General features: G+C 47.3%; 1 protein-coding gene across 9 annotated transcripts in view; it reads right to left on the reverse strand.

The window, feature by feature from the left end:
• The window catches only part of PALM2AKAP2 (PALM2 and AKAP2 fusion), a 224259-nt gene that overhangs the window by 75302 nt on the left and 132858 nt on the right, over positions 1 to 16099 (reverse strand). The window contains exon 1 of one of the 9 annotated variants that reach the window (XM_082204589.1): positions 10698 to 11114. The exons of 6 other annotated variants lie outside the window; for them this stretch is intronic. Coding sequence is in view for 1 of the 3 variants with exons in the window: in XM_082204588.1 (XP_082060714.1) it covers positions 9862 to 9870 (9 nt within the window). In the remaining 2 variants the exon portion in view is untranslated. 2 more of the 9 variants (XM_082204583.1, XM_082204588.1) reach the window with 2 other exon arrangements.

A 16099-nucleotide genomic window follows, 5' to 3' on the forward strand; every position in this document is an offset into this window, starting at 1 on the left:
TGCAATAGTTAGACGCCTGAACAAAACTGCTCATTTTGTGACTGAAAATGAGTTAATTGCTGGTGTGCCTGAATTGTCTATCTGCAAATCGGTATTTCCAAGGGAATGTTGAAAAGGAAAAATCACAGTGAAAGTGGCAATAGAAGAGATAATTGTGGGTATTGCACTTTGCATGTTACAAAGGCATGTCATTTTCCAGTGAAGCTTGCCATAAATAAAGTATAGGCACAGCCTACTAATACAAAGCTGTGCATTCAACTTACGTACTGACTCCCTATGCTGAGACAGCTTTGAAAAAGTAAGACTTAAATTAATGAATCCTTTCCCTGCTTAAAATTTCACAGTGACTGGCTAAGGAATCCCAACAGGATTTATCAGTTACAGAGCAAGAACCTGCCCAATGTGTCCATGGCCCAGAATTCAGTTATCACTTTTGACCATTTTCTTATAATCTGCTTAATTAAGTACTTTCTAGTTTGTGGCAAACCACAGTCTGTCGTTGCATCCAAAACAGCAAACCAGGGTTTCCATTTTCTGGTTTGCGATCACAGCTTGCAGGGCAAGCACCAACCACAACTTACCAATGCAGGTGTATTGACAAACAAGGAAGTAGCTATTTAAGGCCAGTCCAGTACAAGGGGAAGAGGGGACGCGGGTGGTGCTGTGGGTAAAAGCCTCAGCGCCTAGGGCTTGCCGATCGAAAGGTCGGCGGTTCGAATCCCCGCGGCGGGGTGCGCTCCCGTTGTTCGGTCCCAGCGCCTGCCAACCTAGCAGTTCGAAAGCACCCTCGGGTGCAAGTAGATAAATAGGGACCACTTACTAGCGGGAAGGTAAACGGCGTTTCCGTGTGCGGCTCTGGCTCGCCAGAGCAGCGATGTCACGCTGGCCACGTGACCCGGAAGTGTCTCCGGACAGCGCTGGCCCCCGGCCTCTTGAGTGAGATGGGCGCACAACCCCAGAGTCTGTCAAGACTGGCCCGTACGGGCAGGGGTACCTTTACCTTTTACAAGGGGAAGAGATGAGGGGGTTGGCATGGGTTCAAGGTTCAGTCATGCAGCCTAACCATGGTTTGAAGTTACATGTGAACTGATGCATCATAACAACTTCCTTGATTCATTCCACCGGTAAAGTCCACAGCTCCTGTGACCAACTACATTCTTTCTGTGGCACCCCAGTGGGTTTCAGGAGCCCAGTTATGTCATCCCTTGCCTGCAGAGCTGGCAGCCTCTCACCCTTTTTCAAACACCCTCAGCCTCCTCGCCTCTCCCCTCTCTCCTTGGGAGTCAAGCTGGGCAGCCGCTGCTGCCGCTCCTGGTCTCTGAGCTGCCCTCCCTGTCCCAAAGAGGGGTGCCTCCTCACACTGCCCCACAGGGGCCTGGGACTTGTCTGTCCCTTCCCAACAGCTGGCTGGGCTCACTCACCCACTTACTTGCTTGCTTGCTTACTCTAAGGCCACCTCAGCTCCTGGCAACCATCACCCCCTGGCCAGCCTCAGAGGTACCATTTGCCTGCAGAGCTTGCAGACAGGGCGCTGCAACAAACAGCTGCACAGGCCTTTGGGAGGCAGAGATGTGAGAGGGCATCAGAGGGGACAGAGGCCAGTGTTGCCTGCGGCACCCCTGACCACCATTCAAGGCACCCCAGGGGCCCATGACACACTGGTTGAAAACCACTGCCACAGGGAGTAAGTCACCTGAAGAGAAAACTATTGCCAAGGCTAAAGAGCTGCTACAGTATAGAATGATAATTAAGGGACTGGAGTTCTGAGGCAGAATGTCCTGGGTTCTAATCTCACACATGACATAGCAGAAATCTCAGTTTGCCATTTAGTGGGTGACCAAAGGCAATGTTCACCTCAGCTTTTCTCTCTTTCTTTCTCTCCCTCCCTTCTTCTCATATGCAGTACGGGATAATGACTGTGACCTGCCTTACAGGGTCCCTGTAAGGATTACCGTATTTTTCGCCCCATAAGACACACTTTTTCCCCTCCAAAAATGAAGGGGAAATCGGGGTGCGTCTTATGGGGCAAATGCCTGCAAGCCTCGCGCGCCCGGCAGGAGGTCCCACCGGGTGCGCAAGGCTTGGGGCGGCAGCCTGTCGCCCGAAGCACGGGGAGCCCTCTGGAGGGCTCCCCCTGCTTCGGGCGAGTGTCTGCAAGCCTCGCGCACCCGGCAGGAGGTCCCACCGGGTGCGCAAGGCTTGGGTCGGCAGCGGACTGCTTGCCGGCATGCAGAAGCTTGGGGCGCGCTGACCTCAGCTTGCCCCAAGCTTCTGGATTAGCGCAGGGGTCCGCTAGCCCTGGGAGAGGCGCCCGGCTCTCCCACGCTAGCGGAGACCTTGCCGGCACGCAGAAGCTTGGGGCGCGCTGAGCTCCGCACGCCCCAAGCTCCTGGTGTAGCGCAGCGCACCTGGGGGGGAAATAAAATTTTTTTCCTTTATTTCCCCCCCTAAAATCTAGGTGCGTCTTATGGGGCGAAAAATACGGTACTAAAGTAATGTATATGAAGAAAACTAAATACTATGTTAGCATTACGTATATAAATAAATGCTCAGTATTTTTACTAGAATTTTACTAGCACTATTTTTACTGCTACATGTGAATAAGCTCTTGAGATGTTCAGGACCTTTGGCAGTTCCTCATATTTCTATCCAGCATAATAAACATTGACAGCCCACCTAATGCTTTCTAGATACACTTTAACAAGTCTCTTGATTTTTATCTCTTCCATCTTGCCATAGTCACATACTCTTCTAGTACTCAGCTGATCCCATCAGTGCCCCTTCCTATCATAGAAGCAAACTCAAACCTGTCCAGTTTAAGCTGCAACTGAAATTACACACGTTTGAAGGAGAAAAAAAGTCTGTACATGCTGAACCTATGAACTTGTACAGCTTATCTGTGCTATTTAAAGGAATGTGTAAATATGGTTAATTTACTTAGCAGCTCACCTGGATGATCTAAAACAGCAATCAAGACAGGTGCTTTAAAACCCAACAGGAAACACAACTGTTATCTTAAAAAGAAAGAAAGGTGTAACTGGTCTAGTCTTCCAATTACAGAACAACAACATTAAGGGCAAAAGGATCCTCTGCTAAGCCCCATATCCCCCAAATGGTTCTCAAATTTAAATTTACAACGCTTTAAAACTGAAACACTTCTTTGATGTGTCTAGATCCAGCCCAGGAGTTGGGAAAAAAGTAGATGTGGTTTCTACTGGAAGCTCACTGAACAAAATTGCAACCGTTCAGGAACAAGAAAAAAGGTAGTTCCCCTCCAACTGCATATAACTGGACATACCTGGATGTGATTGACTGTAACTTGGGATACAGACCATGGCTAACCAATTGTATATTATCTGAAGTTCTGGCAGACATTTAAACTTTTCTCAATAGGAGAAACATGGTAATAAAAGCAACAAATTTTGCCCAACTTTTGAAACAGAGGGCACTCCAAAAGCAGTGTGCAATATGGAGGGTTATTTGCTCAAAGGTTGAGGGGGGGAGGCAAAAATGATTTTGCCTCCCCCTAACTGACACGGGGACAAACAGAAGAAGACGCCTTCACCCCGGTATGGCTCCCCTTTATCACATACACAGCCCAACAGGACAGTGACAATAATCCACCAACAGCATACAAATCAATATGGCTAACCTGATCCAAAACACCCACCCACCTCACGAAAACAAAGATCACCACAGCCAAGCACAAGCAAACAATCACACCCTAGGCCAACCCCAAGCTCTCTCACCACCAAAGGAACACAAGTGAACAACGCAAGCAACGCTGACACCAAACTCTACATACATTAAACATAATAGAAACACCGCCACCCGACCCCACCCCTATCCATCTTCCCTCTCTCCACCCCCCCTTTCTTTCTTTTTTCTTTTCTTCTCCCCTAATGCCTCAGCAAATGAAACGGATTTGTAAAAATGTTACATGGAAGAAAAAAAATACGAGGCACTACACTTCTGTAAAACAAGAAAATCCTGAATAAAATATATATTAAAAAAAAAAAGATTTGCAGTTTCTATGCATGTGTTGGGGAGGGACTACTTTGGAAACCTAAGTAACCTCAGTGTCACAAAACTCTTTCCACCAATGCCAACTAAGGTCACCTAGGCCACAACTATTACTGCTCTGCCAACATCCTTTTTGTATATTGTATCTGGGGCTGCCTGTGAAGCTAGTTTATAAATTCAGAACAAAATATGGCTGCTAAATTGCTGAACAGCACTGGGCACATATCACCAGTCTTAACACATTTGTACTGGTTACCAGCACATTTCTAGGCTTAGTTCAATGTGTCGGTTCGTAACTTTAAAGCCCTTAGATGGCTAGGACCAGGATAACATCATCTTCTCCCACATGAGCCAGCCATTACTTCCTCAAAGGCAGCTCAGAACAGGATCTTCTCAGTTGTGGCACTAGGTGCAAACCTTTTTTGGGTATCAGGTAAAGACCTTTTCATTCACGTATTACATCTTTATGCTTTCACTTGGGTATTAAATTCTGCTTGGACACTGTAATAATAATAATAATAACAACAACAATAATAATTTACTATTTATACCCTACCTATCTGGGAGGGTTTCCCCAGCCACTCTGGGCGGCTCCCAACAGAACATCAAAAACACGATAAAACATCAAACATTAAAAACTTCCCTAAAGTTGCCTCAGATGTCCTCTAAAAGTCAGATAGTTGTTTATTTCCTTGACATCTGATGGGTGGGTGCAACTACTGAGAAGGCCCTCTGCCTGGTTCCTTGTAGCTTCACTTCTTGCAGTGAGGGCACCGCCAGAAGGCCCTCGGAGCTGGACCTCAGTGTCCGGGCTGAATGATGGGGTGGAGACGCTCCTGCAGGTATACTGGGCCAAGGCTGTTTAGGGCTTTAAAGCTCAGCACCAACATTATCATTCTGCTTCTATTTTTACTGTGCTTTTGTATTTTGCTGTTGTCATGACCCTGTTAGTTTAAACACTGCTAGTTGATCTGGAACATATTGGTCTGAAAGCAGGAACTCAACACCTTAAGTCAGTTATAAAAGGGAGAGATGATGCGAGTTGGAGCCCAAAGTCTGGAGGACTGCAGATTCCCCATACCTGTCCCAAGTAAGTTTAATAAGCACTATCTGTGTGTCTAAATACTGTAGTTCTTTCAATCCTCAATATAACTTGCATAGCTACTCCAATAGATCCAGTTTGATAAAACAGAGATCTATTGCTTAAATAACTGATTGTATTATTTCTCGTGGCTACAAAAATAACTCCAGCTTTTCTCTTTTTTTAAAAGCATTTCTTACAGTCAGTGAGGGGTATGAATAAATTTGGGACATTTGCTGTAAAGATGGTAGCACGTCAACTTAAAATATGGCAATTTCTTCTGCATGCCCTCTCCTCTCCCCCCCCCCACTCCCACCACACTTTTAAGAATATGAGGTCCCTTTTGCAGACTTTGTAGAAGCTTGTGGTTTCTCTAAAATATATCTCTAAAGGTGCAGCACCTTGATAACATGGTATAGGATAACATTTTAGGAAACTAATTAATATATTTACCTGAATACAGTGGTACCTTTGTTTTTGAATTTAATCAATCCATTTTGGAAGCCCGAAATGGATTAACCATTCTCTAAACTGAAGCGTGCTTTCCCTAATGAAGCCTCCCACCGCCGGTGCTCTTCCACCATTCAGATTCCGTTCTTAGACCAAGGTAAAGTTTGCAAACTGGGACACTAATTCCGGTTTTGTGCAGTTTGTAAACTGAATAGTTTTTAAACAGGGCTGTTCTTAAAACGAGCTACCACTGTAATAAATTTATTCATTTATTTAATAAATCATTGGCTGCTGTACGTTTAAGTTCAGATAAAAGTATTTTTTTTTTAAAAAACCACACACGTAGGAAGCAGTCCATGCATTGACTTTTCGGAATATGTACACCGGATACTAAACATCTTAAATGCATACATCACCAGCATTTCAGCCACTTCTACATGCATTGACTTAAAATGCATTGTGAACTAGGAATATATGTATTATAGTGCACCCCCCCCCCACCCAAATGGGGTGGTTGGGTTAGGAGTGGCTAAGCAACAGAATAAATACTTTCGTAGAATGGGCATTGTTCCTTTGCTTGTCGAGTCAATACAAAATACAGCTGTGAGAATGAAATAAATCCCTAACAGATATGAGAAGCCTCTGCAAAACATTCACCAGGGATGAATACCAATTCACATGCCCAAGCGCTGAGATAGTGCTGGAATCTCAAATGGGCTCCATCACAATGCTGAAATGTTAATCAGGTTTTCCAATACAGAAGACAACAATCTCCTATCTCCATTCTGTTGAACAGTCGTTTTATATACACAGACGTATTCAATCTCTCCCCAAACCCCAAGTTCCAGAGCTAAAGTGATTTAGTTAATGTGTGACCACAATAAAGAATTCACATCATCAGTGCCCATTCCGGACAGGGATTTTAACACTAATGTGCAACTCTCCTTTCAACTTAAATTCAAAAAAACACTTAATATAAAAAACAAACCACCACATTGCTTACATAAAATGTAACAGGAAAAGTAAAGTCATATAAAGCAGAACATCAAATGAAACTTTTCAAAAGCTAAATAAAATCCGAATGACATCATATGCAGTACCATAGATAACAATGAGCAATGCACAAAAAGAAAAAGAAATAGTTTTAAGAATTAGGAATCTGAATCCAGGTAAGCCTGGGCAAACATGTTTGTCTTTTAAGTGGCATTTAAAGCTGGTTCCTGTTTCTACCTCTTGAACTATCCAGAGAAGGGTATTTCAAAGGGTGGGTGACACCATTAAGGAAGTCTGCTTCCATAGTGTCACTGTTTCCATGTCCCCACCAAAGAATTAACAGCAGGGTTTCCTTGGAAGATCTTAAGACTTCAGAGAGATGGTCTGCTTCTAAGGAATCCTTCAAGCCTTTTGGTAAACAGTGTGTTCAGTTAAACACAGCCGATACAACCTTAATATTTGTGCTCGTGTAATCTCACTGTATACAAGTTGTACAAGTGACAATAAAGTATTTCAATATTTCAATTTCAATATTTGCAGAGAACACAGGTACTAGAGATCCACCGGTCTTGGAATTTGTTACTCATTTAGCATTAATTTGAAAGAGGAGCTAAGCACATGCTTAAATATCTCTAGTTGGAATTAATTGTACTCAACTTTGGCTTGATCTTTCTTTTTGTATGTTTTTTCGTGCATTTTCTGATTGTTGTTATTACTGTACAGCACCCTGGGAATTGTTTGGTTCAAGGGTGTGCTAGAAAATTTTAATAGACTAAATAAAGTGGTCTGATCAACAGACTGAGCTCTGAGCTAGGAAATCGCCAGCTTAAACTTTGCCTCATACCATGAACTCACTCCTGTGGCTGTAGGGTAGTTGCTGTATCTCACGGTGAACCTCACATCTGCAATATTTATCAACAGGAATGTGGTTTCACATAGTTAGGGATGCGATACAATCCCTTATCTTTCCTTTTGTGCCTATGAACTCCAAAGCAATCCCATTGAAGAAAAAGTACCTTGGTTTTAGGTCTTTAAATCACAACATCAGATTTTTAAGGTGCAGCCACTCAAAGTCAAGCACCTGCTTAAATCTTGACCACTAAAATGCTGACAGCTTTGGCTGAATTAAACAACCTTTCTAAGGGTACAATCCTATTCCTACTTACCTGTGAGTAAACCTCACTGGACTCAATAAGACTTAATTCTTATAGACATGTATGAGATTGCAGTGTAAAAGTACACGCAGAAATAAAAGTGAAGTCTATATTATTTTCAGGTTCCTGATGCTAATTTATCAAACTTAAAAGGTTTTAAAGGGAAGTCAGACTTAGAAATAAAATATAGCTTGTTGAACAGAAATTCTAAAAAGGAAATGAACTTGGAATATACGGTAGGTAAAGCAAATTACCATGGGATATAATCAAGTCCATCAATAAATGGAAATGACCGAAACATGATTCTTCAAACTGTTGAGTTTCCAAATATTCTAGTAAGTTTTCCTACTCGCTTGCTAATTAATTTGCTATTTGATGGTGCACATAATCCTTTTCATGCCACTTCTTTGCAACCCATGAGCTCAAAAGCTCCCTCTTCAGGGTTCACACATGCTTGCAAATCCCATGGGCATGGAGTTCCAAGGGTAGGGTGGGGCAACTGCACCCCCACCTCAGCAGATGAACCATAATCTCCAGATCCCAGGTATCATTAAAAATAAATAAATAACAAGTTTCTAGCATTCGTAGAACCTGGGACAGGAGGGAAAAAGTAAAGGCACGATTCCTCTCACTTTTTCTGTGTGTGATTCTTTCAGCCTGCTTCCTCTTTCAGTGTTTCAGTTTGCCCCCACCCTGAGAAATTCCTGAGACCACCCATGCCCAGGGGTAGAGGAAGGTGTTAGCTACTGGGAGGAGGAACCTGAGCAAGGAAGAGATAAGGGAAGAAAAGATTACAGATCCCTCACCTGCTGCCTCTCTTAGAAAGGCCCTTAGGGGCTACAATGACTTAGCTGTATGTAACCTGCCCTTTGGCTCACATTCTAACACCTTTCCGAGAGGGAAGAAATGAAAGGCGACTTGCTTGCTCAATAATTTAAAGAGGCAGGAATATCTAAACGAAACAAAAAATAATTAACTTCACGCCAGCAACACAGGGAGCAAGTGGGATCTAGTGGTGACATTCAGAAGGGACAAGCCATGTAACTGCAGGTGTTGCCTGGAATTTGCAATGGTCAGAAAACCTTCAGATACAACCTTCGCTTTTTAAATGCTTCTTATTTCAAACCAACTAGTAGAGGGTTCGGGAAAACGGCACCCGAATATGCTAGTATCTGTGGACATGGCATTCTATACAGAGAGGAAGTGCTTTGCATTCCATTCTGTCCTTCATTTCCCTGTTCGCTTCATGCGGAGAGATGAGGCAATGTCCTGGTCCTTTTTATACTGAGCACTTCTGAACCGTTTGCCGTGCTTTCTCCCCTCTAAAGAAAAAATAAAATGCAAGGTTCCCCCAAAAGCACTGCCCCTACCTTAAATATACATTCCCCTGTTTTAAGAATGGAAGTTGAGATCTCCCTTACCTCCTACAAACCACAACCAAAGCCTTCAAACTGTGATCCTCAGTGACCACACACACACACACACACACACACACACACACTGTCAAGTTGACTCTGATACTGCCAAGCATCAGATGCCCTTCCAGAATCCCAGCTACCTCCTCAGCACCCAAGTTATCTCACCTTACTTCTCTAGTTACCTGTGCTCTCTCTGAACTGTAGGGGGATGCGGTTTTCTCACAATTCCCCTCATATCTGATGGGGAATCGCCCAATGCAGTTGCAAAGTCTAAATGAACCAGGGCAATATTCACAGCCCATGAAGCCACCGCTCCATGCACATTGACTGGCAAAGGAACAAGTCATGTTTCCATCAGCCCACTCAAGCCTTGAGTGTACCCACAGTCCCCATAAGCAGTTGCAGTTACTACGTACACAGTTGCCTCCACCATCCAACCTATTACATTTGGACCCCTAAGTGTTCATACCCCCCCCCATATTTGCATGTGGGTGGCCGAGAGGATAGCAGCCGTGTCAAACGACTTATTCTTGGGCGCACTCAAGGTTAAAAGGGGTGTGTGCGTCCTTTTCAACAGCGGGTGTGATCGTAATTATTTTACCCCTCATGATAACTATGGCAAGGTCATGCACGTAGGACAGAGTTTATCTGATGCCTGAGCATGCAAACACACACACACCTCTCTCTCTCTCTTAAAAAAATAGAAGAAAAGTAAAAGGTTTTGTGCCTTTGACATGCATACCTGATACATGCTTATCAGTTAATGCTGCAATTCTTACCACGGAGCAAGTCGCACTGAGCTCAATGCAGCTTTCTTCCGGGCAGACAGGCTTCCAAGGCCCTGCATGCACATCCTTGCGAGTCAATCTCAGTGTGTGAGAAGTGTGAGGCAGCCACAGATCCAGAGCCCTGGGGGGGGGGGTGATGCCAGAGAGGGGTGGAACTGCCCCGAAATGGCACCCCCTCCGCCTTCTCCAGCACAGCTTCCCATCAGGAGCCCGGGAATCGCCCCCCTCCTCATACACACACACACACACACACAGAGTGGGGTGCCAACTTGAATAAAATATTGGGGGGACAGCTAAGCCCCTTCCCACATAATCGATCACATGATGCAGTGCACACACACACACAAAATTTGAATGGCAATGCCCATCAACTTGGGGGGGGGCTGGCTCTCTCAAAAAATTTTAAGGTGGGGCGAAGGGACCTCGACCCCTATGCGCGCGCACACACACACACACACACACAAGCTCTGTTGCTGTGGCCACACCAAGCCAACCCCGAGAGCAGCCCTGACCCTCCTTCTCCCAATGCATGCGAGAGCTTTGCAGGCAGCAACTGCTCCCTTGCGCGCGCACAGACCCCTCCGCTCCATCACGCGGAGGAAAAAGATGGACGCGGGGCAATTCTTCCCTTTCCCTCCCGTCCCCGTGTCGCCCTCCCGTTGCCAACCGTTGCTCCCCTCCACCGCGTCCCCACAACAAGCCCCGAAGCGAAGAGCACGAGGCGGCAGGCAGCGTTGGGCGCCCAGGCGGAGGGAAAGGAGGAGGAGGAGGAGAAAGGAGCAGGAGCTACCTCAGATCTTCCTTCTCGCCGGCTTCTCCAGCAAGCGAGCCAAGTCTCTCAGCCCGGCGGCGGGGTCTCTCTCCTCTCTCTCGCTCGCTGCGCCAAGGCGCGCGCGGAGGGAAGCAGGATAACGCGCGCGAGCAGCCGTCGCTTTCCTCCTCCTCCTCCTCCTCCTCTTCTCCGGCTTGCCTCCGTGGCCGGCTGCCGCTTCCAAGTTTAGGAAGTGTGGCAGCAGCGGCAGTAACACAGCACACACTCTCGGGTCGGTGAGGAAGGGAGGTGGGCGTGTTGTGAGGCAGCTTCACCGCAGGACATGGAAGCCGGCTGCGAACGCGCGCGCTCTCTCTTTTGCCAGCTCGCCACGCTGCCGCCGCCGCCTCCTCTCCTCAGGCTCGCGCCTCTGCTGCTGAATAATAAATAAATAAGCGAACCGGAGCTCGCTGCTTTCGGCCTCGTTCGCTCCGTGCAGCCGGGGCGGGGTGGGGGTGGGGGGCGGCGAGAGGCAGCAGCAGCCGCCGCCGCCTCCTCTCAGGTTACCTCAGCATCCATTCGAGACTCGACCCGCCTGCAGAAAGAGCTGCTGCTGCTGCTCTCCGCCCTCCCGCCATGGCGGGGATAAGGCCAACGAAAAGGCTCCGGCCAGCCTTCAAGGCAGCCGCGGTGGGCCACCAGGGGGAAAAAATGACATGAAATAAAATCCATCTTTCATAAGCGCCTAGGTTCCAACTCCTAGAGGCTGGGGTCCCCTCGCCCCCCCCTTTGTAGCCAACTATTAGCCCCCCAATAAAATAATTGAGGGGGCCAGTCCCCCTCAGTGTTGATGGGAGTTGCCATGCAAATGGTGGCAGTGGCGTAGCGTGGGTTCTCAGCACCCGGGGCAAGGCAAGTAATTTGCGCCCCCTAACCCGTGGATTTTAGCACTCGAGTCTCTTCCGCGCCCCTCCAGATGTTGCGCCAGGTGCGGCAGCGCCCCCTGCACCCCCCACGCTACGCCACTGCTCCCACCACAAGTCTTCAGGACAGCCATCCGAAGGCTGGCGCGGGGAGAAGGTCTCTCCGCCCCACCGCCAGGCTTCGGAGCAGCCTTCCGAAGGTTGGCGGCAGGAGGAGGTCTCTCCCACCTTGGAGAGGTTCCCGCTTCCTCGAGGGGGGCCGGCCAAACGCCCCCCCCAATGTTGCGCCCGGTGCGGCCGGCACCCCTGGCACCCCCACGCTACGCCACTGAATGGTGGGCATGTGCTACACCTTGTGGTCGATTTTATGGGAAAGCCCCCAGCCACCCAATATTTTATTTAAGTTGGCACCCCTGATACCCCCAGTAAAATCCATCATAGGGCAATATTTTGCATAGGCCAATAGAAGGGTTATTTGTGGGTTCCAACTTGCCACTCAAAGGATCCAACGACTAGAAGCTGGGGTCCTCTCACACCCTCGTTGGGAGCCAACTACTAGCCCCCCAATTGGAGAACAGCCTTTACCAAAGGTGCCATGTGTTTTAAAAGGCAAAGGGACCCCTGACCATTAGGTCCAGTCGTGACCAACTCTGGGGTTGCGGCGCTCATCCCGCTCCACTGGCTGAGGGAGCCAGCGTACAGCTTCCAGGTCATGTGGCCAGCATGACCAAGCCGCTTCTGGCAAACCAGAGCAGTGCACAGAAATGCCGTTTATCTTCCCGCCGGAGCAGTACCTATTTATCTACTTGCACTTTTGAACTGCTATGTGGGCAGGAGCTGGGACCAAGCAACAGGAGCTCACCCTGTCACGGGGATTCAAACCGTCAACCTTCTGATCGGCAAGTCCTAGGCTCTGTGGTTTAATCCACAGCGCCACCCGCATCCCATCATGCTCAAACTCCTCAAACCAAGAGGAAGGCACACTTGGCAAACCCTCGCAATGATCAACTCCTGCCCAGAAACCTATGTGCCCACTGTGGAAGGACGTGTGGATCCAGAACTGGCCTCCACAGTCACTTACAGAATCACTTTTAAAACCATGTTCATGGAAGACAATCTTACTCGGCTATGAGTGATCACCAAAGAAGAAGAACTAGCCCCCCAATAAATAATTGAGGGGAGCCCCCCCCCAATTGATGGCCATTGCCATTCAAATGTTGTGCATGTGCTGCGTCTTTGTGATCGATTTTGTGGAGCGGGACTTATCACACACCCCCTCCAATATATTATTCAAGTTGGCACTCCTGTTGCCCCTGCTGTCTCAAGTGGTTTTTATGGCTAAGGATGCTTCATGCCCAGCTTAAGTTATGGACTGGGAAAGCCTGGCTTCAACTGCACCTGCTTCTTGTGACCTCTCCCCTAGGCTACTGGAATGCAGCCTGTCTGAAGCTGCCCTTGAGGACCGTCCAGAGGCTGCAGTTAGCGAAGGAGGGGGATGTTATGTTGCAGAGTGGGTCAGCGCAATGGGGCCATGTGACACCCGTCCTTAAAAGTGCAGCACTGCCTGCGAGGGAGCTGCAGCCAGGCCCAAGTCAAAGAATATAAAGGATAAAAGGAAGGAGAGCGCTGCTACAGCACTGCTATGCACTAGGCAGCTCCTGTTCATTTCCAATAGGGCATGCACAAGACGACTTCCTAGTGAATTGTGTGCTATGGGTCAGCTCTACCTCCCATTCAAAATCTGTTGCCAGAGACAGATGGTGCCACTTGGGGCTGGTTTCACTTCGACAGTGAGGGCTGGCCTGGCGCAGCCCTGCACCCTGCCATGGAAACACTCCTTGCAAAGTCGCTCAGGAAGGGCGCATGAGAAGGATGCAACAGCCATGCCTTTTCATGCTGCCTTCTCATGCTGCCCTCCCCAAATGGCTTTGCAAGACTGGGACAGATCTGGCTTGGCAATTGCCCCAGAAGTCCTCCCTACGCTACGTCCCTGTCTTCAATGGCAGAGAGATCACCTAATTAATAAACTTGAAGTATTTGATCACTAGATAGCTCAGAGCAGTGCTGTTCAACCTTTTTTCAAAAAGGGCCAGATTTGATGAAGTGAAGGGCCGTGAGGGCTGATCAAAGGGCCAACCATAGTTGTTAACCTTTTATTAGGATTGAAGTTGTTGAGCTTTTTTAGGGTTGTAGTTGCAGAATTGTAGGATTTTACCCCAGAAAATAATCTGCCACAGGAGCCTGATTAGGCCCCTGAAACAGACTTAGGACATGCCTGAGTTAGAGCATGGTGTTGATAATACCAAGGTTACAGATTCAATCCCCGTATGAGACAGTTCTATGATTCTGTGACCCACTTCCCCAGTTTATCAGAACTTAATGTTGGTGGTGCTTCTTTCTTGGCCCACACAATATAGCAAGCGATCTCCCATGTTCCAGTTTTCCTATTTCCTATGTGAGGGTGTGTTTAATTAATACTAATTAGGCAGGAGGCTATTAATAAGTCACAGAGGAAATCAAGTGCTGTTTTATCATGCATATTTTAGTAAGTCTTGCTCATTGCCTGTGATTTGCATTTCAAAACACTTGCAGCAGCGGAACAAAATTTGTCTTAAATGCTTTTAATAAAGTTACATTTTCTTAATGTTCACGTCTTGCTTTTGGATATGCATTGAAAAATAAGCAGAGACATGGAACAATTCCTGGATCGTTTTAAGAACCAAGCATTCTGGAATGTGGCAGGAATGCAGATGCAAAATTAGGTAAGTTATGGAAAACGGATGATTGGCAGTTGTTATTGCTTATTAAGGATTCAGATCTGCCAAATACATGTCCTCCTCATAGGTGACACAAATCAGCATGTAGAGATATCTGAAGCACGTAGCAGGGTGCAGCAATCAGCTGATTTCCTGCATAAAACTCAAAGGCTTCAGTTCTTCCAGGTCTACGTGGTACAGTGGTGCCCCGCAAGACGAATACCTCGCAAGACGGAAAACTCGCTAGACGAAAGAGTTTTCCGTTTTGGAGGTGCTTCGCAAAACGAATTTCCTATGGGCTTGCTTCGCAAGCCCATAATGTCTTGCGAGTTCCTCCTGGTTTTTCCCCCCTTTCCCCCTTTTTTCTAAGCCGCTAAGCCGCTTATCAGCTGATCCGATCAGCAGATAAGCCGCTAAAAGCCGCTAATAGTGCTAATCCGCTAATCCGTCAATGGGCTTGCTTCACAAGACGAAAAAACCGCTAGACGAAGAGAATCACAGAACGGATTCTTTTCGTCTTGCGAGACACCACTGTACTGGCCATTAAGAATGTAAGAAAAGTCGGCCAGATCTGGCTAATGACCCATCTAGTCCAGCACCCTGTACTCCCAGTGACCAACCAGATGCCTTCTTCATCTTCTTTGGTGATCACTCGTAGCTGAGTAAGATTGTCTGTCTTCCATGAATACGGTTTTAAAAATGAGTCCGTAAGTGACTGTGGAGGCCAATTCTGGATCCACACATCCTTCCACAGTGGGGACATGGGTTTCTGGGCGGGAGTTGATCATGGTGAGGGTTTGCCAAGTGTGCCTTCCTCTTAGCACGTTTCTCCCTTTCGTCCTGAGTTTGAGTGTCTTCAAAGTCCATGACAGGTCCATGAGTTCTACAAGAGAGGGATAACACCCCTCCCCACTGCTACCCTCATTCTCAATGCCATACATAATTTTATAAACTTCTGACATGTCAACTCCTACTTGCCTTTTCACTAAACCTGTGCTTTTCAACCAGTGTGCCGTGGCACCTGGGGATGCCTTGAATGATGGTCAGGGGTGCTGCAGGCAACTGGCCTCTGTCTCCCTTCCCTTCCCTCCTTCCTCTGATGCCCTCCTGCATCTCTGCCCCCCAAAGGCTTGCACGTTTGTTTGTTGCAGCAGCCCTGGCTACAAGCTCTGCAAGCAAATGGTGCCTCTAGGGCTGGCTAAAGGGTGCTGGTTGCCAGGAGCAGAGGTGGCTCAGAGACTCCCAAGGAGAGGAGAGAGGAGAGGAGGCTGAGGGAACACTCCACAAGGGAGGGTATTTGAAAAAGGGTGAGAGGCTGCCAGCTCTGCAAGCAAGGGGTGACATAACTGGGCTACTGAGCCCCACAGGGGTTCCACAGAAAGAATGTAGTTGGTCAAGGGAGCCGTGGACTCACAAAGGTGGAAAACCTCTGCTCTAAACTATAAATCCCTAAATGCTGTGGCCTTTCCCCACAGGAGAGTTGCCCCCTGATCATTTTGGTTGCTCTTTTCAGAACCTTTTCCAATTCTACAATATCCTTTTTGAGGCAAGGCAATGAGAACTATATGCAGTATTCCAAATGTGGCGGCACTATAAATCTGTGTAACGGCGTGTTGTTTTCAGTTCCTTTCCTAACGATCCCTAGCATGGAATTGTCTTTTTCACAGCTGCCACACACCAGCTTGACATCTTCATAGAGCTATCTTCTGTCTCATTCTGGTCAGTCACCACCAGTTCAGACCCCATAACTGTATATGTGAAA

This window comes from Podarcis vaucheri, assembly GCF_965113315.1.
Source record: "Podarcis vaucheri genome assembly, chromosome: 17".
Classification (NCBI taxonomy): domain Eukaryota; kingdom Metazoa; phylum Chordata; class Lepidosauria; order Squamata; family Lacertidae; genus Podarcis; species Podarcis vaucheri.